Consider the following 24883-nt stretch of genomic DNA (forward strand, 5'->3'; position numbering starts at 1 on the left):
TGTTTCAGTAAAATTTTATACTTTCTAGCAAATTGAGCTTGTACCTTGATTGTTAAAGAAGCTATTTACTCTTTATCGGTATCATGTCCTTACAAACTGACTGCCATTTGAATAACAAATTAAAATGCCCTTAGGAGCCTGGTGTACACACACACACACACACACACACACACACACACACACACGTCTGTGAAACAGATTTAAGATAGCAGGGAGGGTAAAAAGAGAAAGTAAAACTATGTGTTTTAATTCAAATTCAATGCTATAACAAAATAAGAAAAAAATAAAAACTTGGGCTGAAACAGGATGATCTTTAAGGAATCTTTTCTTTCCTTTAGGCCAGAAGTTTGTTTCTCTACCTGATATAAATAGGACCTGATTAACTAAACCAGAGATCTATAATTTTTTTTCATATATTTTTTCTCAGAAAATGTGAAGTTACATCTAATTTTTTATTATTGTTTTAAGGATGTTGCTTCTGTTATATTATTAATTCATTTTTACATCAAAATTATATCACATTTATAATATATCCAGTGAAATTAGAATGGCATACTACTTTGCAAGGGATAAATTAATTCTGACTCAAAGAAGCAGGTTCTCTAAAGTTCAGGGCATCATGTCCTGAGTTGTCCTAGATTGCAGTGGGAGTACATTTTGACCTACACTTAAGAATTTTGATATTAACAGCAGATTTTATCCAATTTGTGGAAATTATCATCAATAATAAAGAGAATATATATTGAGCCTAAAGTAAATGTTAGTTTTACTACAGATATATTAATATTTCTCTCTCTCTCTCTCTCTCCCTCTCTCTCTCTCTCTCTCTCCTTCCCTCCCTCTCGTGTGTGTGTGTGTGTGTGTGTGTGTGTGTGTGTGTGTGTGTGTGTGTTTGGTGGGAATTAAAATCAGGGGCATTCTACCTCTGAGCTATACTCCCTATTTTATTTTTTTATTTTGAGACAGAGTCTCACTAAGTTGCGGAGGGCCTCCCTAAATTGCTGAGGCTGGCCGCCAACATATGATCCTCTGTCTCAGCCTCCCAAGTACAGGGATTACAGGCATGGGCCACCGTGGCTGGCTTGATTCTCTCTCAAAATGCTGTATCTATACAGTAGAATCCACATATACTGAAGATAGACCAATCTAAATCTACTAAGTACATGATAGGAATGTATACCATAGGGAGAACCAAGAATGTTAGTGGTAAATATATACACAATTTATGGTTGACAAGTAGGAGGTTATACCCAAGTGAAAGCCTATGTATGGCTATGCATTATCCATCAGGTTGAAACTAAACCTCTTTGAATTGAACAGCGACTTCATGGTAAGTGCTTTCCCACATCCCAGATTACCTTAAGTTGAAAATAAAAACTGAAAAACTACTGTCTGATTCAGTGGCCAAGGAAACTGAAACCATTTCTCTGGCTAGCACAGCCTGGCTACTTTTACCATATGCCTTTCACCTGGCTTCTGATACTATAAAATGTAACTGCTTCTATGAGACCCGCAGAGAAACAATCTACCTGTTTCTCCCCACTTTGAAGAAACTGCTTAAAATTCATTTTGCCTTTTTACCTTGTCTATTTCCTATGTGGGTGGATGGCCAGATGTCACCTGGTTGGGCTGCTGGTAACACTGTCATATGTCACACACACACACACACACACACACACACACACACACACAACAAATAACACATCTAAACAAATAGAGAAAAAATTAGAGCCTATTGATCTATCCAAAATAATGAGCCTATTGATCTATCCAAAATGTGGAACTTATAACTTCCTTCAAAATATCATGCAAAGTCTAGTTTCCCACTATAGGTATAAGTGAATGAGAATCTTTGCCTGGTTTCTTCCTCTTTAAAGGAAAGGCTAGAAGCTGAGACAGGATGATCGTGGTTCACGGCCAGCCTCAGCTGCTTAGTGAGTTCCTGTTTCAAAACTAAAGAATAAAGTAAAACAAGGCTTGAGGGTGTCGCTCAGAGGTAGAATGCCCCTGGGCCACACACACAAAAAAAGGCTAAAAATGCTTTCCCTAATTCTTGAATATTCCATTGCTAAAATTCACAAATAAGACACAAGGACTTGTCAGGAACTGATGGCCAGATGAACACAGTGCCATCATTTTCAGTTTTTTTTTTTTTTTTTTTTACTGATGTTTGCTTTGCCCTCCTGAGACTCAGCAAAAATGCTGTGTCAATAGTTGAGTGCTAGCCAGGCATGGTGGCCCACGCTTGTAATCCCGGCATTTGGGAGGCTGAGACAGGAGGATCGCAATTTGTGGATAGCCTCAGCTACTTAGTGAGGCCCTTTGCCACTCAGTGAGACCCTGTGTCAAAATAAAGAATAAAAAGTATGGCTGGAGTTATAGCTCGGAGGTAGAGTGCCCCTGGGTTCCATCCCAGTACTGCAAATAAATAAACAAATAAACAAATAAATAAATAAATAAATAAATACTTGAGTGCTGGGAGGAAATAGTTAAACAAAACAAAAATGGTCACCATTGCCTCCACTCGATCCATAACATACCCTGAAATCAGAACATCCTTGTGGAGAACAGACTGGACCCTGCTCTCATTTACTCTGTGGTGAATACAACAGCAGCGCCCAGGCTCTGCCTAGCTCTAAGTGTCTATCTTATAAAGCAGTAGTCTGCTCTGAGTTGCTCTATTTTGAGTAACCCAAAATGCTCAAGGGTCAAGGCAGGGTGATTTTACGCCTTGTTCTCACCAGTAAACAATTACCATCTGTGCAGCACAACTGTAAGGCACAAACTGATAAATGGCACTAATAAAAAGTGACCGCCTGCAAACTTTTCAAATTAAATCAGAAGCACATAGATGTGTGGGCGTACCAAACTTCCATCAGAAAAATCCCGTTTATAAATTTATCAGTCTCACTATATGCAACCCCTTCACCTGAAACCCATAAAAGGGGAATCGCCCAAGACAGGCTGCAGTGGCACACAGGCCCTGCCCTCCAGCGGTGAAGGCATCATGAGGGTGAGGGGATGAGCCTCCCTCCACTCTGTCTCTGGACTTCAGCTCAGCTTCGCTGCCTGCCTTCTGGACCCTGGCCTGGGATAAAAGTCCGTGCTGTGACAGTTCTGGGTCCTGAATGAGTTCTTTGGCTGGGTAGGAATCTTAACTGACCACCTGCAGTGACTCTTTTGCAGTTTTTTCTGCTCTCTGCCTTTGTGCTCAATGCAATTTCCTCAAGTCCTGAGGCCACTTTACACCTTTCTTACCTTGTTACTTGTTTGATTCATTGCTAAAGTGTCTGTGTGACTTGAGTGTTAGAGAAATTAATAATTAAGACTGAAATAAAAGAACCTGTGGTTGTCTGGCTTATAGCTACCAAGTGACCTGCGAGCCACAACTGATGAAAGTAATTAAGCTTGTGACTTTATTGTGAATAAATTCTGACAGGGTGGAAAAACACTAATGTGTTTGGTTATGTGAATGGAATAGCTCACGCACAATACTCATGGATTAAAGTAAGTTAACAATTACTGGGTTTACCTTCATCAAAATTAGTGAGACAAGGAAAGACACTGTTGCTTCATAGTAACTTCGTAGGCTTTGTCCCAGAGCCAGTACTTTGCAGTGTTCCATTTTCTTGGCACTGTGATTATTTCATAACTGGTTACATATGATGACATTAAAGGTGTTTGGGAAGGCTGCCTTTCTTTTGAAAGGTGGAACAATTGTTAAAGAGAAGATTAGGATTATGTTGGTATTTTCAGGCAGATTAATTTTAGGAACAAAAAGATTTACTTAAGGATCTGGAAGTAGATAAAATGCTTAGTCTTCAGCTCTGTTTACAACCAAATATGCATAGATGAGGGTTTTTATGTCTAATGGAGAAGTTGCTAGATTTGAATGACTCTATTGGAAAATCCAGAGACAAATCATATGCTAGAAAACGCTTTTAATGTAAGCTGATTTTTTGACCATTTGCATTTCCTAAATTTCTTCAGTGTTCCTCTATCAACCAATATTTTTCAAATTAGTTTTTAAATCATATGAAAAACAGCAATTATTGTGAAATTTTTTACAAAAGAGGAAACTAGCTCACAGAAAAAGGACAGTAGTAGAATGCCTGGGGCTTGGTTTTTCCAATTCCAGTATTTGTATATACATCACACCTATAGCAGTTGCCAAGACAAAATGGTTATAGCTCCAAAGGAACTTAATGAAGGCAACAAAAATGAGAAATACAGGCACCCTGAGTAACTTTAATTTGGAACCTAGGATTTATTTTTATTTACCTAACTGGTACTTCTTCCTTGTATACCAAATATATAATTTATGCACTCACACTATATAGTTCACAAACTCACTGCTTAGGGGATGGCTTTTCAGTCCATTTTCAGTATCCTAGTTTTTTATATCCAGCCCCAGCCTTTTTCCAGGTTTGCTCTTGGGTGACTCTCTGCTTCTGAGTTAGAAAAAAAGTCTGTTCCTTATTTATGATTTTATTGGGGAGAAACCAAATTACAAATATGTGACAACAACTAAATGAAGTAGCGTGTTTTTAAATGCTTTATTATATTAACTATAGTATCCTTCAGAGATGAACACAAGCACGTTGGTTTAGTCACCACAAAGTGAATCACTTGAATTTTCGCAGAACAGTGTATACAGTACACAGACTGAAAGTGGCTGTGCTCTCCTCTCTGGAGAGAACAGCCATCACAAGCAGTGTGGTGCACAACAACAGCTTCTACCCCTGCCCTATGGCCTCTAAACCAGAAAGGAGATCAACTTTGGAAGAAATTCCAAAGCAACTGTAGTCAAATCTCACCCAGAAAACTACAAGCCCAGGAGGGCAATGTGTACTGGTATTGGGAAGAGGGTTTGAAATGTATTAAGGTATAAGTATTGGGAAAAGAGTTCCAATTTTAAAAATATATCCTTTATACTAAGAAGGCCAGGGCTAGCAGAAAGGAGGGACTTGTAATTTACATTTCTAAAGGGAAGGAAAGGAAGCCTGAGAGGCTCCTTTACATTTCTGAAAGAAAAACAAATGGCCTAAGGGAAATCTGAAGAAATCCCAGATGCCTGAGAGAAACAAATGGCATAAGGGAAATCTGAAGAAATTCCAGATGCAATTTCACACTAGAGATAGGGCTAGCATATCTACAGATCAAAGGACCTTCCTCGGACTTAGACAGGATAAAAATTCAGGAAACTGGGGTTTGTTGGCATTTTCGTTCGAATTGCCCCCCTGTGTCTGCTCCAGCACAGGGCTTTAACTATCTCTATATTTCTATCTTTTTTAATAAACTTTTTTAAATCTGCAGCAGCTGTCCAAGCGACGAATACTTATTCTTAGCTTAGGACAAGAATCCACGGTTTTTCTGTTTGTCTCTCTGTGTCTGGTGGTGGGGGGGATTATTTCACACCACAGACCTTTCTCCCCCCCAACTTATCCCCTGCAACACAATGGACTATTATGAATGCCCAAACTCGCTTTAAAACCTGAAACCTACAATTTAAAGCTATTGAAATTTACAACTAAATTCACATTTTCTTAACTTACAAGAAAATTATACACATTTAAGAAACAGTTCTACATTGGCTAACTAAGTTATTTGTAATCTTATCAGAGAACTTTTTATTAAGGGGTTACTTTATCTTTTATTTTGCAACTTAAGACTTCATATCGCACTTTAACAACCCAAAGGACAGTGGCATATGCATATATAGTCAGTTTAGCAAAAAGTTCATAACTTGAATTTCTCAATTAGAAGTTGCTAAAAGCCTTTGTTTTTAAAGAAGCACAACTACACAGATATGATTTTGTAACAAGCACAACTATATAGATACCAGTATTTTAAGACCAAAGCCAACAGACTTGCTCTGTTAAGAAATGAGCCATTTTAGTTCATTAGAGTACATTTCACAGCTGCTATGATGCGCTTGGCACTGATTCCAAACATATCCAGCAGTTCGCTGGGTTTCCCACTCCGAGGCACTTGTGTCACTGCCAGCTGATGAACAAAGATGCCAGGCTCCCTAGAGACAGCCGCGCAGACGGCTTCGCCAATGCCACCCTCTCTGTAGTGATCCTCCACCGTGATAACCCGGCCGCCCGTGTCTTTCGCACTGGAGATGATGGTGGCAGTGTCCAGGGGTTTAATAGTAAATGGGTCGATAACACGGATAGAAATACCTTGTTGAGCCAGATCAGCAGCAGCGGCTAAGGCTTCATGAAGAGTAACCCCAGCGCCAACCACTGTGACCTTGTCGTTATCACTCTGACAAACCACCTTGGCCTGTCCAATCTCAAAATTCTCTTGCGGGGTATAAATAACAGCCGTTTCTGGTCGGCTTGTTCGAATGAAGCATATCCCCTTGGTATTGGCGGCCAGAAAAACAGCATGCTCTGTTGAGACGGCATCACTTGGGTAGAAAACCGTGCAATTGGGGATGCTTCGGAACATGGCCAGGTCCTCCAGGGCCATCTGGGAGGGTCCATCTTCACCAATGGACACCCCACAGTGGGAACCAATAAGGTTGATATTGGTTTGAGAGATGGCACCCATTCGGATCTGATCAAACGCTCGCGTCAAAAAGGCGGCAAAGGTACTAGCAAAAGCAATGGTTCGACCGCGTGCGGCACAGCCCAGTGCCACGCTTACCATGTTTTGCTCGGCAATAAAACACTCTATGAAACGCTCAGGGTGGTCTTTCTTGAATATTTCAGAAAACGTGGAGTTTTTTGTGTCCCCATCCAGAACAATAACTCTTTCATATGCATGGCCCAGTTTAGTCAGCGCTGCACCACATGCTTGCCGAGTCGCTATCTTGTCCCCAACTTTGTAAGCAGGTGGAGAGGTCATTTTTATATCAGCGATGCTGATCTGAGGTGAGTCGTCAACGGGAGGCTTCGGTGTGAGATTTCTGTTGGTCTGGATCTGACTCTCAATTAACTTGATAACTGCATCAGCTGTCTCTTTTGGCATCGGTTTTCCATGCCAATTTTCGGCATCCTCAATGTTTGGAATACCCCGACCCTTGAAGGTCTTGGCAATGACCGCAGTAGGCCTGTTCTTCACTTGGGCCGCCTGCCAAAATGCTTGGCACAGGGCCTCCACATCATGGCCGTCCACTAAGGAAGCATTCCACCCGAAGGCTTCGCAGCGCTTCTGATAGATTTCAGTGCAGTGCTCCAGGGGCGCGGCGCCGCTTTGGCCCAGGCGGTTCACATCGAAGACCGCCACGAGATTATCCAGTTTGTAGTGGGAAGCGAAGCCCAGCGCCTCCCAGACAGAGCCCTCGGAGGACTCGCCATCCCCCAGGAGGCAGAACACGCGGTAGCTGGCCTTGTCGAAGTACTTGCCAGTATAGGCCATCCCACACGCCGCCCCCAGGCCCTGCCCCAGGGACCCTGTAGCCACATCGACAAACGAGAGGCGAGGGGTTGGATGCCCTTCTAAGTCGCTGTGAATTTTCCTGAGGCTCAGCAGGTCGGATTCGGGGACATCACCGGCCTCTGCCCACGCCGCGTAGAGGATGGGCGCGGCATGGCCCTTGGACAGGACGAATCGGTCGTTACCTGGGTGCTCCGGGTCTGTCTGTTTATATCTCATCGTGTGGAAGAAGAGGACCGCCATGATCTCCGCTGCGCTGCAGCACGACGTGGGGTGTCCGGAGCTGGAGGCGCACGTGGCCCTGATGGAGTGGATGCGCAGGCGGTGGGCCATGTCCTGCAGCGCCTGCACCTTCTCGGCGTCGGGCTTGGCGCCGTTGGCTGAGGCCATGGCGCCGGCTGCGGTTGAACAAACGTCGAAGAGAGCGTGCGCCGTAATTACGTCACCGGAGCACGCACGGCAGCGGCATCACACGACTAGGGCGCTAAGCTCCGCCTCCTGGAGAACCACGCCTGGAGGAGCTCTGCGCATGCGCAGCTCGCAGGCTGCAGGCAGCAAGGAATCACCCCTCAGCGCCAGATTGGGTGGGTTTTTCAAGTTCACCTTGTCACTTGCAGTTTCAACATTATTCAAAAGAATAAAAAAAGTTTGGAGGGAAAATTCACAATTTTTTAGAAATGTTTTTATTGCTACATTGTAGTCATACATCTTAATGGAGTCCAAGATGGTGGAGGCATACATGCACACATCACCGAGTCAGCCCTTATCCAGCTCCCGCCCCATTCATTCCCCCTCCCTCCTCCTGTTTGGCTTAGTGACTGTCTTTGATATGATTTTGAATGTACATCATGTGCATTAGAAAATTTTTCTCAAAAGGAGGCATTCTTATATCCACATATTATAGGAAACTATTTTCAGGACCGTTCCTTTTAAATACATCAACATTATATTGAAGACATCTTCACACATTTACATCAACACAGTAACAGAAAAGATCCAAAGTCACTGTTGATAACACAATCTCAACCGAGCTTTCCGTGGAGTAACTTGGAGTTCCAAATCCCAGGCACACAGCAAAAGTACAGCGAGTAATTTGAACAAAAGTTACACGAAGGACACATCTAAAACCACTCACCAGGAGAATAGCTAGAGCTCCAATTTTCCCGGAGAATCCTGAAGTACTATTATTGTGTTAAGATAATTAATCAGGACGCCATTAGGCAGAAGCAGCTCTACCTGCCTACGTTCCTACTTAAGCAGATCACAACCCACTTCAGTGTAAACAGTAAAATGACATGTAAGCTTTATCAGACAGAAACTGTCAACTAACCTCTACCAAGGGCCTTTCCACTCCGATGGCTCAAGTAAGGCTACTGCTCGACTTTAGCCAATCAAATTTTTTTTTTTTTTTTTTTTTTTTGGTACTGGCGATGGAACCCAGAGACATTCTATCTCCAAGCTACATCCCCAGCCCCATTTTTATTTTTTATTTTGAAACAGGGTCTCATGTGCCTCAGTTTACTTTAAACAACTGTTACTATAAAGGAATTTCCAAAGTTAATTTATTTACTTTAGTTATAAGACTGCGTTTGTGCCATTAAGCTCTTCTGGCCAGCAAACCCTTTTAAAAAACAGAAATGAAAACAAAACAATGCCGTAGCATATTCTCCCATGTCATAGCATTCAACTTCGTGGTTCTTGAGCAATAATTCTTAACCTTGACATCACACTAAAATCACAACACTTTAAAAAATTGCCTGTATTCCACCCCGGGGGGGGGGGGGGACGGAACTTTAATTTCTGGAACTGAAGTCTGGGGGGAAGAAGGTTGTATGTTTTAAATGCACCCATTAGTTCAAATAAAGGTTAAGGTTAAGAACAGATAATATGGTTAAATCAAGGCTGGGAACAGACAATCTGGAGATAGCCCAGTGGTTCTCAACATTGTTTTGACTTTAAAGTCATCTGGGAAGTTTTTTAAAAATCTTATGTTCAGGCTGCACTCCAAACCAATTAAATCAGAATTTCTGGATGATAGGCCTAGGCACCAGTAAACTTTCCAGACAATTTCAGTATTTAGTGAGAACTGTAAACAACTTAAAGGAGGTGAGTGGAAGGGAGGAGTTTGCTACTCTTTATTTCTACTGTCTCTTTAGAAAAAATACTTTAGATATTGTTTGCCATTTCATTTAGTTCTACCAGTTTACTTTCTAAGGACCCTTATTAGGATAAATAGTATTGGTATGACAGTCAAGATTTTAAGCTTGTGGAAAGAATGTTAGAGTTGGACAAGACCTTAAGAGAGTCTCTTGTATTTATCATTTCCTGTGTCCTTTGCAAATTAATGTTTGCTTATCTTCTTAGGCAAATAAAGGGAGAGGAAATACAAGTTGAGGACTAGGGACTAGGACTGGGAGTAAAGAAGATGGAGATTAGAAGGGGAAAATACAGCATCATAAGAGCAAACTACAGCGGGCTGAGAGGAAAGCAAGGAAGAGAAACACTGGGGTTCATTGCTATTTTGGCTGGAGAGACCTAGTTCCCATAACTGGTAAACATGGTAGTATAAAAATGATCTATGAAGCTGTGTCCACATGAACAAGAGGAACTACTTAACATTTCTTCCCAAGTTCCCAAATTCTTCCATTCATTTCAAGCATTGCACAATTATTTCCTAAAGTATTAAGTAGAAAGTTTTTTTTTTAACATTAGTAAATGTCAATTTCGTTAAGGAAAGAATGTGGTCTTGGAAATTTAATACCCTAGATAATAAGTGTGCATTTCCTACTGACATTCTGTGAAACTTGGTGAGTTTTTAGTACTATGGAAAATAACTTTTTGTAAGTTTTTGTAAAATATAAAATGTTCTGATATTCTTTTTGTGCGTGGGTCTGGGGATGAACCCAGAGGCATTTAACCTTCGAGCTATACCCCCTTTTTGTTCTTTATTTTCAAACAGGGTCTCACTAAGTAGCTGAGCTGAGGCTGTCCGCGAACCATGATCCTCTAATCTCAGCCTCCCGAATGCTGGGATTACAAGCGTGTGCCACCATGCCCGGCTAATGTTCGTTATGCAGGATTTGATAATGCAAAATTACCCAGTGTGGCCATGAACACAACTTAGACACATAAATCAGACAAACACATGGAACCACATTTTTGTCTTCCCTAGCTAGGAGAAGCAATTACTGTCAAAAGGCCAGCCAAAAAAAATTGAAAGGCAGCATGCCAAAAATTTAGTTGTCTTGGCAAAGAGTGCATTATTAATTTGAGATGTCATTCTGGAAGCCAGTCAAAAGGTTTTGGCAAATAGGGACAAATTATTCCTGTATTAATTTTGGTTTATCCTCATAAAGTAGGAATTAGCAAATTCAAGTGCCTACTGGGCTGGGGTGGGGGGTTGGTACCATGAATGCATAAATGTCAGGGGGGATTGGAGGGGCCTGTGGTAGACAGGTGGATGCCACTGAACTCCATTCAAACTTGAGAAACTTGTGAACATTTTGTAGGAAAAATAAAACAGACTTTCAGTCTGCCCATTTCTTTTTACTTCTGGTTTAAAGTTTGCTTAAAAAATGACAGCAAATTTATTTATTTTTTTTTTACCCTTGTTTAAATTTCTTGCTATATTTTTTCCCTTCTTAGTATGCAGGAGTACTTACTGCAGTGTGGACTTCCAAGGAAAATAAAACCTAGCAGGATCACTAATACAAAGTAGCTATGAAGGGGAAAATATAAATAGCAGAAATTGGTAAGTGCAATTTCTACTGGGCTGCAATAGAGAAAAGAGAGTACACAATTACTGATTACTCAGGAGGTCTACCCAATTTGTGAAAACATACATTTTCACCACGCAAGGGTGAGTAATATGTAGAGGTTGGAACACCGAACTTTGTTTTCTATCTTATCTAAACTGACTGTTGAGTTTTGTTCAAAGGGAAATATATAAAAGACCCAAATGCTGAATTCGCCTTTTTCTCCTATCATTGGAATTTGGTTGGCTTAGTGAGTAGAGTAAAAAATAAAATAAAATAGCCGAGTGTGGTGGTGCACGCTTGTAATCCCCGCGCTTGGGAGGTGGACACAGGAGGATCGCGCAGGTTCGAAGCCAGCTGCTCTGGCTTAAAAGACCCTGTTTCCAAATTTATATGTGTGTGTGTGTGTGTGTGTGTGTGTGTGTGTGTGTGTGTGTGTGTATACATATATATACAAATATATATCAGGTCTGGGAGTGTAGAAGGGTTTCCAGGAAGCCCAGTACCACCAAAATAAATAAATTACTTCTCTGGATTATTGCTTCAAAAATTACAGCAGATGTTATTATTATTGCTTGCCCTACTTATTCTAAAGTTTATAAATCTGTTTTGGGGTGGAAATGGAGGGAAATAGGGAAGAGGTATCACCTCTTTCTTTTAGAAAATTCAGCCTACCTCCTAACCTCAAGTGATGGATATAATTGACCCAAGACCAGCATCATAATAGTATTTTCCTTTGCTAGGCCCAGGTCTGTTTAGTGAGATACAAGTAGAGCTTTGCTTTGGTAAGAATCATTTCTGTGAAAAATTTTCTTTCTGGTAGCAGGAGTGAGTGCACAAATTGAATGTCATATTTTGGTTCCCTCCTCCAACATCACCTCTGCCACCTGACCATGTGATGTTGGCACCGTAGCTGCCTTCTGGTCATTTTACTACCACAAGCTGAGGAATGAAAGTTAACATGCTTAGTGTGATGGGATGGGAGGAAAGAACATTTGGATACTTGCTAACTTTGTGGATTCACAGCTAGACGTGGAACTATGATTTCCAGACTCCTTTAATGTTTCAGAAAACATTAAACATTCTTGTGACTTATATAACTCTGTGGGGTGGGTTTCTATTATCTGCAACTGAAAGCATTCTTACTATATGCAAATAATTGATCACATCACTTAACCATGTATAACTCTAGTCCTTAGGGGAAAAAACCAACAACAGAGAAGATCAGAACAGAAGAGAAGGGGCATTGGAGAGTATAGTTTGCTCAGTATATTTATTTATTTATTTATTTACGTATTTATTTATTGCGGTACTAGGGATTGAACCCAGGGGGATTCTACCTCCAAGCTACACCCCAAGTACTATGTTTTATTCTTTATTTTGAAACAGGAGTTGCAGAGGGCCTCACTCAGTAGCTGGGCCTGGCTGAGAACTGCAATCCTCCCATCTCAGCTTCCCAAATACAGGGATTACAAGCCTGTGCCACCACTGGCTTCAGTATTTTATTCTTTTTTACTTATTTATTATTATTAGTTTTTGCAATACTAGGGTTGGAACCCAGGGCCATTCTACCTCTGAGTTACACCCCATAGTCCTATTTATTTCGGTCTTTTTAAACAGTCTCACTGAGTTGCAAAGGGCCTAAGTTGCTGAGGCTGTATTTGAATTGCAATCATCCCATCTTCACCTCCTGAATGCTGGGATTATAAACGTGCGCCACCACCGAGCATCAGTATTTTATTCCTGATGTCTGATTCCATCCATGTGCCTGGTTCCTTCCATGTGCTCTGGGAACCACTTTATGCATTACCGCTCCCATTCCCGTGGCCTTGTAGAAGTTTTCTTTGTGAAACGGGTTCTCATTAACCATTTCTGAAGATCTGTGATCAGGTAGTTTTCTCCTGGCAAGCATCTGCCTGCAAAATTCTAACCAGCTCAGCCTCTTGGGATCTCGGCCATGCTCCCAAATGTTAGTAAGACCCGGCTCTGTCCAATGCGCTTCCCTGGAGCACCATCTGCAAAGTAAACAGAAAGATGACTTGGTTTTTTTTCATTTGTTTTTCCTCTTTAACGAGTCACAGGCTTATGAAGCCTCTTTCCAATAGATGCAAACTATTGTCTGTTTTGTTGTTGTTGTTGTTGTTGTTTAGTTTGTCTTGTTTTCAATTTGTTGATGGCCAGATGGTAAGGATCTTTATTCCAGGAACTTTGTCATAGCCTCAGAATAGCAGCTCCAAATAATTTAAATGTCAGAACCTAAGACAAGGTGCAAGCTCTCCAGGTAACAGTAGTTCAACCTACTCTACTTCCTGCTGTCTAGCATCCGCCCTGATTCACACACTCAAATGCTTCTCTGACCTCGGATGACTTTGGAGTTTGGAACTCTTAAGGACATCAATTATTGCTAACATTTTTATATCATTTAAAAAAGACGTTCTCCTGATAAAATCTCATTCATTAAGAAATATAAAAAATTCCATTGTTATGGTTAAATTTTCCAGAGATTGAATATTGCTCTGTTAAACACAAAACCCTTTTGCATTTGAATGATTTTAAATTAAACTCTCTAAAACATCCAATAACTACCTTTTTTTTTTCTTATAAAGGTTATGTGAAGCATTAACCTTTTCTTTGATGACTAATGGTCATCATTATAAACACTGGTTATTATGCTCTATTGAAATTCAATCAAATAAATCAAAATAGCTATTGAGAATAGTGTCCAAGGAAAGTTATTTCCAGGATCTTTGTTCAGAATAAATGTTCAGCTTTTATTATTGTACTGTAGTATATTTTTCAGGTTATATGGCTGTGGTTTAAAAAATGACCAGAGGAAGAAAAAAAAAGAAAGTGACTTCAAGAAGGATTGAAGTTTGCTTTTCTGTCATATGGATGTTCAGAGGATGGGGGAGTCCTGGCTTGTCGGGCAGCTCTGCTCAACAGGGTTTTACAAGATTTCAGATTCTCTCTGCCTCAGTGACCTGTGATGGGTTCGGGTGTTGTCCTCATCTGTGAAGATGAAGCCAGAAACCATCATGTCCAGTTGATCCACCACAGGAAGAAACAAAAAGAAAATTCAAGCAGGCAATACTTTTTTTTTTTTTTTTTTTTTTTTTTTTTTGGTGGTACTGGGGTTCCTGGAAGCCCTTCTACCTCCGGGATACACTCACACGGGCTACACTCCCAAACCTATTTTTTAACATTTTTATGTGGAAACAGAGTCTCTTAAGCCAGCGAGGCTGGCTTCGAACCAGCGCGATCCTCCTGTCTCCGCCTCCCAAGCGCGGGGATTACAAGCATGCGCCACCACGCCCGGCAGGCAATCCTTTTTAAGGAAGCAGCCCAGAGGTAAACCTTGCTTCTCCTTTTCCACTTGGAGAGAACTTACTTGGCTAGCTGCATCTGGCATCAAGGGAGATTGGGAAATGTAGCAATCTACCATTGGTTTGTTAAGACTGTGGATAGGAAATTATATGTAATAAGAAGAAAAGAGAAAAAAACCCAATACTGGTAGAAAATTCAGAACCACCACCACTTTTTTTTTTTTTTTAATTTTTTGGTACTAGAGATGGTACCCAAGGGCTTTCTACCTCTGGGCTATACTCCCAGACCTATTTTATATTTTATTTGGAAACAGGGTCTCACTAAGTTGCTGAGAGCCTAAGTGCTGAGGCTGACTGAGAACCTGTGTGATCCTCCTGTCTCAGCCTCCCAAGCGCGGGGATTACAAGCGGGCGCCACCACACCCCGCTCCACTTACTGTTTTAATATTTAACTCTTGGTTGTGCTCTATAGACACATATCTTGCAACATTATTTTCCCCTTTATTATGGAATTTGACCCACCGCCTTTTATTTTGAAGTACTTGTACTGATGCATTGTAGTCCTACATCATAGTAAGATTCAAGGTGAGACAAAGACCTGCACACATCGCTTACTGTATTTACAGTGCTTTCAAGTTCAACATAGGCTGTCTTCAAAGCATGTTTTAGAAACAAAGCAGCTTTCCCCATTAAATAGTAATGATGTATTCATCTTTTACCTCATGCCTGATAGATAACAGCCTTATGCCATGTTCTCCAGGAGTGTCAGAGATGACCCTCATCCTCTGGATGCTGGACTTCGTCAGTGCATGACTGAAGAGGGCAAAGGAGCAAGTGTTTCCTCTCATCTAGAGGTAGGGAGGTGTCATAGAAGAGGATAACCTTTTTTTTTGTTTTTTTGGGTGGTACTGGGGGTGGAACCCAGAGGCTTTCTACCTCCGGGTTATACTCCCAGATCTTTTTTATATTTTATTTGGAAACAGGAATCTCACTAAGTTACTGAGAGCCTCACTAAGTAGCTGAGGCTGGCTTTGAACCCATGCGATCCTCCTGTCTCAGCCTCGCAAGCGCGGGGATTACAAGCATGTGCCACCACGCCTGGCTTATAAGAGGATAATCTTTGACCTAATGCTGAGGAATCCTGGGTAGAATTCGGGTTCAAGTAAGTAGGAGTGGAAGTCAAAGTTGTGAATGGGGAACAAGAGGTGTGTGTGTGTGTGTGTGTGTGTGTGTGTGTGTGTGTGTGTTATTGAGGATGGAACCCAGGGGCTTTCTACCCCCAGGCTACACTCCCAGACCTATTTATATTTAATTTGGAAACAGGGTCTCACTAAGTTGCTGAGAGCCTCACTAAGTAGCTGAGGCTGGCTTCCAACCTGCGCGATCCTCCTGTCTCAGCTTCCCCAGTACTGGGATTACAAGCGTGCATCATCACAACCAGCTGAGAGTTTTTATTCTGAAAGAAAAGATTCACACTGAAAAACAGGGAGTGGGGAAAGCAGTAAGACAAATCTTGACAAGGCCTTGAAAACAGAGCCAAGTGGGTTGTCTTGATGTTTTGTTTTGTTTTCTTGCTTTTGGCTCGAGGGCAAAGGATAATGGGGAGATTTGTATCATTTTATCATCTGAGTGTCTTGATCATAGCAGTGTTCCTTCCAAGAAATTATTTTGGTAATGTTAGGAAAGATAGGTGGAGTTTGGAAGAGGATAAAGGTAAGGCAGATAGAGCTGTTTGTTCGTAAATCTGATAATAGAGGACTGAAATAGGGAGTTCTTTGTCTTGTTAGCTCCAGGAAGTCTCCTTTTTAATAAAAAGGATAGTTCTGAGCATTAAATGTAATGCAGAAAAATAGAATCATTTGATAAGATTGAGGACAAGAAACGAGGAAAACCGTGGCTATGCTTTGGTGGTTATACTACTTTGCTAGATTGGCTTTAACAAAGTGCCACGAATCCATTGCTTAAACAACAGAATCTTAGGGTCTCATGGGGTTTGGAGGCTAGAAGTAAAAAATCAATCTGTCGGTAGGGTTGTTGTCTTCTGAGAACTGAGGGAAGGCTCTGTTCTCGGGCTCCCTCCAGGGTTCGCAGATGTACAGAAGGAGATGTGAAGACACGGAGAAAAGACAACCATCTCTCTGTCTTCACATCTCTCTACGTGCTTGTGTCTAAATGTTTTTTTTTTATAAGGTCACTAGTCTTGTTGGATTAGGGCCCACCTTAATGACCTCACTTGGATCAAGGACCTCTTTAAAGACTCTATAAATGCCCCTGTAAAGACCTCCAAGGAAGGTCACACTCTAATACACTAGCAATTAGAATTCCAACAAATCTGTTTGGGGAGATACAATCCCCCACCCCCTGTATAACTGGAGTTTTCACATAGAGCTCTCTCTATGTATGGCTCTGAGCCTAAACTTCTTTTTACAAAATATTTGTTTGTTTGTTTGTTTGTTTGCTTGTTTGTGGTACTAGGGATTGAACCCAGAGACATTCTACCTCTAAGATATATCCCCAGCCCTATTTTTTATTCTTTATTTTGAAACAGGGTCTCACTATGTTGCAGAGGTCCTCACTAAGTAGCTCATGCTGGCTGTTAACCTGAGATTCTCCTGTCTCAGTCTCCCACGTACAGGGATTACAAGCGTGTGCTACCATACTGGGCTATAAGATACTAGTTTGTGTGTGTGTGTGTGTGTGTGTGTGTGTGTGTGTGTGTGTGGTACTAGGGGGGGAACCCAGGGACTTTTCTACCTCCGGGCTATACTCCTAGACATATTTTATACTTTATTTGGAAACAGGGCCTCACTAAGTTGCTGAGAGCCTCACTAAGTAGCTCAGGCTGGCTTCGAACCTGTGCAACCCTCCTGTCTCAGGCTCCCAGCTATATTAAAGATACTAGTTTGCCAGGTATGGTAGCAAATGCTTCTAATCCCACTACTTGGAAGGCTGAGATGGGAGCATCACAGGATCAAAGTCAGCCTTAGCAATTTAGTGAGACTCTCAGCAACCTACTGAGACCATTTTAAAATAAAAAAATAAGCCAGGCGTGGTGGCGCACGCTTGTAATCCCTGTGTTGGGAGGTGGAGACAGGAGGATCGCACAGGTTCAAAGCCAGCCATGCTGGCTTACGAGATCCTGTTTCCAAATAAAAAAGTATAAAAAATAGGTCTGGGAGTGTAACCCAAGGCAGAAGGGTTTCCAGGAACCCCAGTACCACCAAAATAAATAAATAAATAAATAAATAATAAAATAAAATTGGCCTGGAGGTGTAGCTCAGAAATAGATTGTCCCTGCCTTTAATCCCCAGTAACACACACACATACACACACACACACTTCTTGTTATATTGAATTAGGGGCCCACCTTTTTCCAGCATGACTCATCTTAACTAATTACAACTGCAAAAACCCTATTTCCAAATAAACTCACATTTGGAGTTACTTGTGATTAGCACTTTAACATATAAATTTTGGGAGAACACAATTCCACCAAAAACAGGGAGGACTCACTGAATTTATATGTTATTCTAAAAAAATACATTTGGAAAAAACATATCACTCAAAAATTGCTGAAGATATAGAGAATTCTAGGCTTATAACCTCCTTGGGAACAAAACATTAGCAAATTCCATTTTACTGCTTCTTTTTGCTATTATGCACATGCAGGAAGAAGATGAGCTACAGTAATATAAATTTTTAAACATGTTATTAAGACTAACCAGAGCTTCCTTCTTTCAACTTCGAAGCTTCTGATTTAATTTTTTTTTCTTTTTTGGTACCAGGGACTGGATCCAGGAGTCCTTCTATCACTGAGCTATATTCCCAGCTCAGCTCTTTTTTTGGGGGGGGGCGGGGAGGGGGGACAGGATCTGGCTAAGTTGCCCAAGCTAGCATGGAACTTGTCATCTTTGTGCTTCAGCCTCCCCAGTAGCTGGAATTACAGGTGTGTGTCACCACACCTGGCTTGCTGTCTTTTTTGGAAGGGACATAAAACATTCACAACCTCATCTTAGTCATCAACCGCTGTATTCTGGTTTGCATCAACTTATCCCTAATGCACCACAATCCTTGTCCATTTTAATGATCCATTTTATCATTTTCAATCTTTTTTGTTAAATTGAAAAACTTATAAAAAGTTATAAAAGGTTATAAAAATGTTTTGAAAAAGCACATCAGAGTCGGGCGTGGTGGCACACGCTTGAAATCCCAGCATTCGGGAGGCTGAGACAGGACGATTGCAGTTTGCGGACAGCCTCAGCCCTTTGCAATTCAGTGAGACTGTGTTTCAAAACAAAGAATAAAAAATAGGGCTGGGAGTGTCCGGAGGTAAAATGTACCTGGGTTCCATCCCCAATGCCAAAAGAAAGAAAGAAAGAAAGAAAGAAAGAAAGAAAGAAAGAAAGAAAGAAAGAAAGAAAGAAAGGAAGGAAGGAAGGAAGGAAGAGAAAAGGCACATCAGAAAAGAATGGAGTGAAAAGTTCTTCCCTGAACTTTTCCTACCTCAATTCTAACCTCATTAACTACAGTTTATTTTAATTTCTTTCAGCTATTTTCTGTGCATGAATGAGCAGGTACACAGTTCATCATTCCACATTTTATTGTAAATGAAATGTATTATGCACAGTTTTATAACTCATAGTTTTCCACTTTACAGCGCTTTTTTCCACATAGGTACATATAGGTTTCATTTTTTTTAACAGCAGTGAATAATTTTTTATAACATGTTTGACTAGTGTGGCGAGTACTAGGGATTTAAGGGCTTGTCAGGGGAAAGGATATGTCCACAAGGTGGCACTAGCGCACAGTCGATTTGGGAAAAGCTTTGCCAGATTTGAGTGTGTGTTTTGGGGATTGTGGGGACACTACTCCCCCGGATATCTTCCAGAGGCAAAAGTGCAGAGGCTACTACCCAGAAAGGGGGGTCTGAGAGGTCTTTGTAGAGGGGGTTATGTGTCTAAGTGAAGCCACTCTGCAGCGTGGTGGGAAATATCAGGCAGGAACCTCCAAAGACCCAAACCTCTGTCTTGGGGTCTTCAGCACCGGCAATGGACGTATGAGCGGTATATATGGCTAGCAGATGTCAGGTGCAGTTCCCAGGGTCTGCGAAGCAGCAGGCTCTAGATGGCTAAGAACCTATTTTTTTGTGTTCTATACTTAAAATAACTGGATGTGTAAAACTTTGAGTTTAGCATTGGCAGGTTTTTTAGTTAACAGACAGGCTTCAGCCTGCTGTTTAACAAACATAGGACCAATATAAAGCAACCATCTTTATGCTCATGTATGTAATAACTAGCTCCATAGTGAACAACATTTTGCAACCTCCCCCACGCCGGGATGTCACAAACAGGTCAAAAGAAAAATTACTATTTTACAGCACATATAGAAAAACGCTAATTTTATCAAAATAATCCGAACTCCTGACTAAACCAGGCATGGTGGCACAATCCTGTAATCTCAGTACTTGGGAGGCTGAGACAGGAGGATCATAGGCTCAAGGCCTGCCTCAGCAATTTAGAGAGATCTTGTTTCAAAAAAGTAATAATAAGATAGGGTTGGAGGTGTAGCTCAGAGGTAGAATGTCCCTGAGTTCCATCCCTAGTACTAAGTTAAAAAAAGAAGAAAGAAATTAAGAAAGAAAGAAATCCTATATATAATTGTATTCTCCAAAACCAATTTTGAAAAACTACAGGAAATAAGGACTAGACTAGCCAGGTGTTGTGATGGAACACCTCTGTAAGCCTAGTACTTAGGAGGCTGAGATAGGAGAATGGCAGGTTCGTAGCCAGCTTCAGCAACTTCGCGAGGCTGTAGCAACTTAGGGAGAGCCTGTTTCAAAATGAAATAGGGATTGGAGTATGCCCCGTGATTTACTCCTCATACTACTCCTCATACAAAAAAGGAAGAAGAAAGAAAGAAAGAAAGAAAGAAAGAAAGAAAGAAAGAAAGAAAGAAAGAGAGGAAAGGAAAGAAAGAAAAAAGAATAGGGTGTTGGAAGTAAAACTGCTTTGTGAGACAGCCCAGTGCATGATGGGGGAGGGCGAAGGTCTCGGCAGCTGTTGGAAAAGAGGACATCTGTGGCATCCTGAAAGGATCTAGAAAGGTTGCACTTTTAGTTCCTGTCTCTTGGGCATCACCTTAGAAATCGGAAACACGTGGCTTCCCAGCATTGAGAGGTTCAAACCAGAGCATCACAGAAGGAGGAAAAGAAAGATGCAGACAAGAACAGGAGCAGGGAAGGGATGCCCTGGAAGCTCCTGCATCCAGCTGCCCCATCAGAAGATATTCTGTTCTGCTCTCCTCAAATTCTCCAAGAGGGACACACATGCATGACTTTGAGTGCTTCTCCAACACATGTGACAAGACAAGATAGCTGACTCCACCAGTGACATAAATGTGATGCTACAGGTCCAAAGAAAAATTATATATGCCTGAAGCATACAACCGCCATAACATGACATTCAAAAACAGGAAGCTGGGCCCCAGGCCGGACCACGCGTAGCATGTCAGACCCCAGGAGAAACCGGGCCCAGTACCCTGGGTCCCAGGCAGGGGTTGCATGGGGCATGCGAGCCGGGCCCGGGTCATGGGACTCTGGGCCCCGGGCCGGACCACGCGTAACACGTCAGACCCCTGGAGAAACTGGGCCCAGTACCCTGGGTCCCGCGAAGGGGTCGTGCGGGGCACGCCAGCCGGGGCCCGGGTGGACTCTGGGCCCCGGGCCGGACCGTGCGTAGCACACCAGATCCCTGGAGAAGCCAGGGCCAGTAAGACCCTGGGTCCTGGGCAGGGGTCGCGCGGGGCACGCCAGCCAGGGCCCGGGTCGCGGGACTCTGGGCCCTGGGCCAGACCGCGCATAGCACGCCAGACCCCTGGAGAAACTGGGCCCAGTAAGACCCTGGGTCCTGGGCAGGGGTCGGGTGGGGCACGCCAGACCCCCGAACAGCCAGGGACTGGGTCGCAGGACTCTGGGCCCCAGGCGGAGTAATATGGAGCACGCTGGACCCATGGGGAAACTGGGCCGGGTCACAGTGCTACTGAGTGCCTGATCCCACTACCTCCTCAAACCACACATACTGTCTTCTCTTATTGAGAAAAAAAAAGGAAAAGAAAAAAAAGAAAAGAAAAATATCGAAGAGGGGTTAAGAAGGCCATGGCGGATGCCAGGATACTGGAGATGCAGACAAAACTTATCCAAATGTACTGGAACTTATGGAAAAATTCCCCATGAAAGAGGACTGCTGTTTCTCTATATTGTTAAGAATCTTGGACATCACCTGTAAGGAGAGAGTTTAGCGGAGACCAAGGAGAAAGGCGGTATTGAAAGTGGTCTCCATGATGGTGGTGGAGATTTGTATTCAGGAGAAGCAGAAATCGGATCCTACCAACCTTATTTTTTTGGGAGAAATTACACCAAATGTTGAATGCTACCATCACACATGCTTAGGAAGACTGGACAACATTCAGAGTGGAAAAAGAGCTTGGGAAAGATTTGAAATGGTGGAGGCAGTGGCAATGGCAGTGGCCAGTACTCAGGGGAGGCAGAGATCTGATGCATTACACCTGGAACCTTTGAAATAATAACCCCAGAGGCAGAATGCTACCACCACGCACCCTTGAGAACGTGGCACAATTGGTTGGGCAAAGAGGGTGCTCGGATTGGAGACTGCCGAGGGGTGAGGCCGGCGACAGACACAGCAAAGCTGGGATTGGAGCCTCCTTCCGTGAGGCAAGGCCGGTGCTGGAGCCTCCGAGGCCGGGATCGGAGCCTGCTGAGGGGTTAGGCCGGTGCCGGGGCCAATGGCCGACATCAAAGCCTGCCATGAGGCAAGACTACTACTGGGGCCTCCGAGGCCAAGATCGGAGCCTGCCAAGGGGTTAGGCCGATGCTGGGGCCAGTGAGGCTGGGATCGGAACCTGCCGTGAGGCAAGGCCGGTGCTGGGGCCTTCAAGGCCGGGATTGGAGCCTGCCGAGGGGTTAGGCCGGTGCCAGGGCCAGCAAGGCCGGGATCAGAGCTCACCATGAGGAAAGGCCGGGGCTGGGGCCTCCGAGGCCTGGATTGGAGCCTGCTGAAGGGTTAGGCTGGTTCTGGGGCCAGTGGCCAGCATCAGAGCCTTCTGTGAGGCAAGGCTGATACTGAGGCCTCTGAGGCCAGGATCAGAGCCTGCCGAGGGGTTAGGCTGGTGCTGGGGCCTCTGAGGCCAGGATAAGAGCCTGCCGAGGGGTTAGGCCAGTGCCGGGGCCAATGGCCAGCATCGAAGCCTGCCGTGAGGAAAGGCCGCTACTGGGGCTTCCAAGGCTGGGATGGGAGCCTGCCAAGGGGTTAGGCCAATGCCGGGGCCAGCGGCCAGCATTGGAGCCTGCCGTGAGGCAAGGCAGGTGCTGGGGCCTCCGAGGCTGGGATAAGAGCTTGCCGAGGGGTTAGGCTGGTGCCGGGGCCAATGGCTGGCATCGGAGCCTTCCGTGAGGCAAGGCTGCTACTGAGGCCTCCAAGGCCAGGATCGGATCCTGCCGAGGGGTTAGACCGGTGCTGGGGCCAGAGAGGCCGGCATCAGAGCCTGCCGCGAGGCAAGGCCGGTGCAGGGGCCTCCGAGGCCAGCATCGGAGCCTGCCAAGGGGTTAGGCCGGTGCCGGGGCCAGCGTGGCCAGGATTGGAGCTCACTGTGAGGCAAGGCCACTACTGAGGCCTCCAATGACAGGATCAGAGCCTGCCGAGGGGTTAGGCCTGTGCTGGGGCCAGCGAAGCCAGCATCGGAGCCTGCCATGAGGCAAGGCCGCTACTGGGGCCTCTGAGGCCAGGATAAGACCCTGCCAAGGGATTAGGCTGATGCCGGGCCCAGCAGCCAGCATTGGAGCCTGCTGTGAGGGAAGGCCGGTGCTGGGGCCTCCGAGGTCGGGATCGGAGCCTGCCGAGGGGTTAGGCTGGTGCTGGGGCCAGAAAAGCTGGGATCAGAGCTCACTGTGAGGCAAGGCCGGTGCTGGGGCCTCCGAGGCCGGGATCGGAGCCTGCCGAGGGGTTAGGCCGATGCCGGGGCCAGTGAGGCCAGGATCAGAGCCTGCCGTGAGGCTAGGCTGGTGCTGGGGCCTCCGAGGCCGGGATCGGAGCCAGCTGAGGGGTTTGGCTGGTGTCGGGGCCAGCGAGACTAGAATTGGGGCCTCCCATGAGGCAAGGCCGCTGCTTGAGCCAACGAGGTCTGGATCAGTCCTCCGGGTAGCCAGGCCACTACTGGGGCCGTCAAGAGTGGGATCGGTACTTGCAACACAGCATGCACAGAGAAATATCGCAGAAAATAAAAACCAGATGCTTCCCCTAACCAGCAATAACTAGGAAGAAAGGGGCAACAGGAAGAGGTCGAACTATAGAAAGGGCCCTATAGTAAAGCAACTAAGGTGACCAATCAGAGGGTATGGAATAGGGGAGGATGGAGCCTCTTTAAAATGCAGGAGGTACATAAACAAATGTATCAAAGTTAATCACCAAACAAGCATGGGATCCAGGGAGGGGGAGGGAATGGGATGGGGGCTGGAGGAGGGCTAATTGGATGATGTGTGCTTGTATATCCTCTCAAGTCTTGTATTCCAATGTGATATATGATTACAATGCACCAATTAAAAAAAATAAAAAAACAGGAATGACATATGGTGCATAAAGGAGCTTTATTGGAACAGATGGGAAACAATTTAAAACAAATACAATATGTATCCTGAGAGGTAAGGTAGTGGTTGATAATACAGAAATGAACTATGAAACTGCCTTAAGAAATAAGTGTTGATATTATATTTTAAAAATAAGATAGGTGACAAGATAACAATATGTGAAATATAAGACAAGAAGATTACATCAAAGAAGAAAAAAGAAAACCAGAGATCAAATTACTAAAACCCTCTTAGGAGGCAGCGAAAAAGGAATAGAGATGGAAAATGTAAAGAAGGGCTAAAAGGTGGGGAGGAGGGAACAATCAGAATGACAATGAAAGAAGCCACAGGGTACCAAAGATGTATGAGGAAATGCCAGCACCTAAACACATTTAGTGAAATTGAAGAAGACCAACAATACGCTTTTTTGTGGCAATGTCAAAGAATACAAAAGAAAATTAAACCACCTTTAAAGGAACAAACAATTAGCAAACATGAGATTTCACAGTAGTATTATTGGAATCAAGAGGCAAAGAAGTCATTTATTTGTGGGTTTTTAAAAATAATTAACAGCCCTTCATATACATAGGTGCTGTATCTGTGGATTCAACCAACCTCATATAGAAAATGTAAGGAAAAATAGTGTCTGAAGTAAACATGTATTGACGTTTTGTTGTCATTATTACACAAACAATATAGTATAACAAATATTTATATAGCATTGACATTGTTTTAGGTATAAGTTATCTAGAGGTTATTTAAAGCATATGGGAGGATGT

General features: G+C 43.4%; 1 protein-coding gene across 1 annotated transcript; it reads right to left on the minus strand.

Annotated features, from left to right (window-relative positions):
* Nucleotides 1-5895: 5895 nt before the first annotated feature.
* On the minus strand, nt 5896-7764 carry TKTL2 (transketolase like 2; the record flags this gene model as incomplete). The annotated part of the gene is made up of 1 exon (XM_080709745.1): nt 5896-7764. Exon 1 carries the CDS (start codon nt 7720-7722, stop codon nt 5896-5898), a length of 1827 nt encoding a protein of 608 aa, XP_080565871.1. The 5' UTR covers nt 7723-7764.
* Nucleotides 7765-24883: the final 17119 nt, after the last annotated feature.

The sequence above is a fragment of the Muscardinus avellanarius genome (assembly GCF_963383645.1).
Source record: "Muscardinus avellanarius genome assembly, chromosome: 14".
Lineage (NCBI taxonomy): Eukaryota > Metazoa > Chordata > Mammalia > Rodentia > Gliridae > Muscardinus > Muscardinus avellanarius.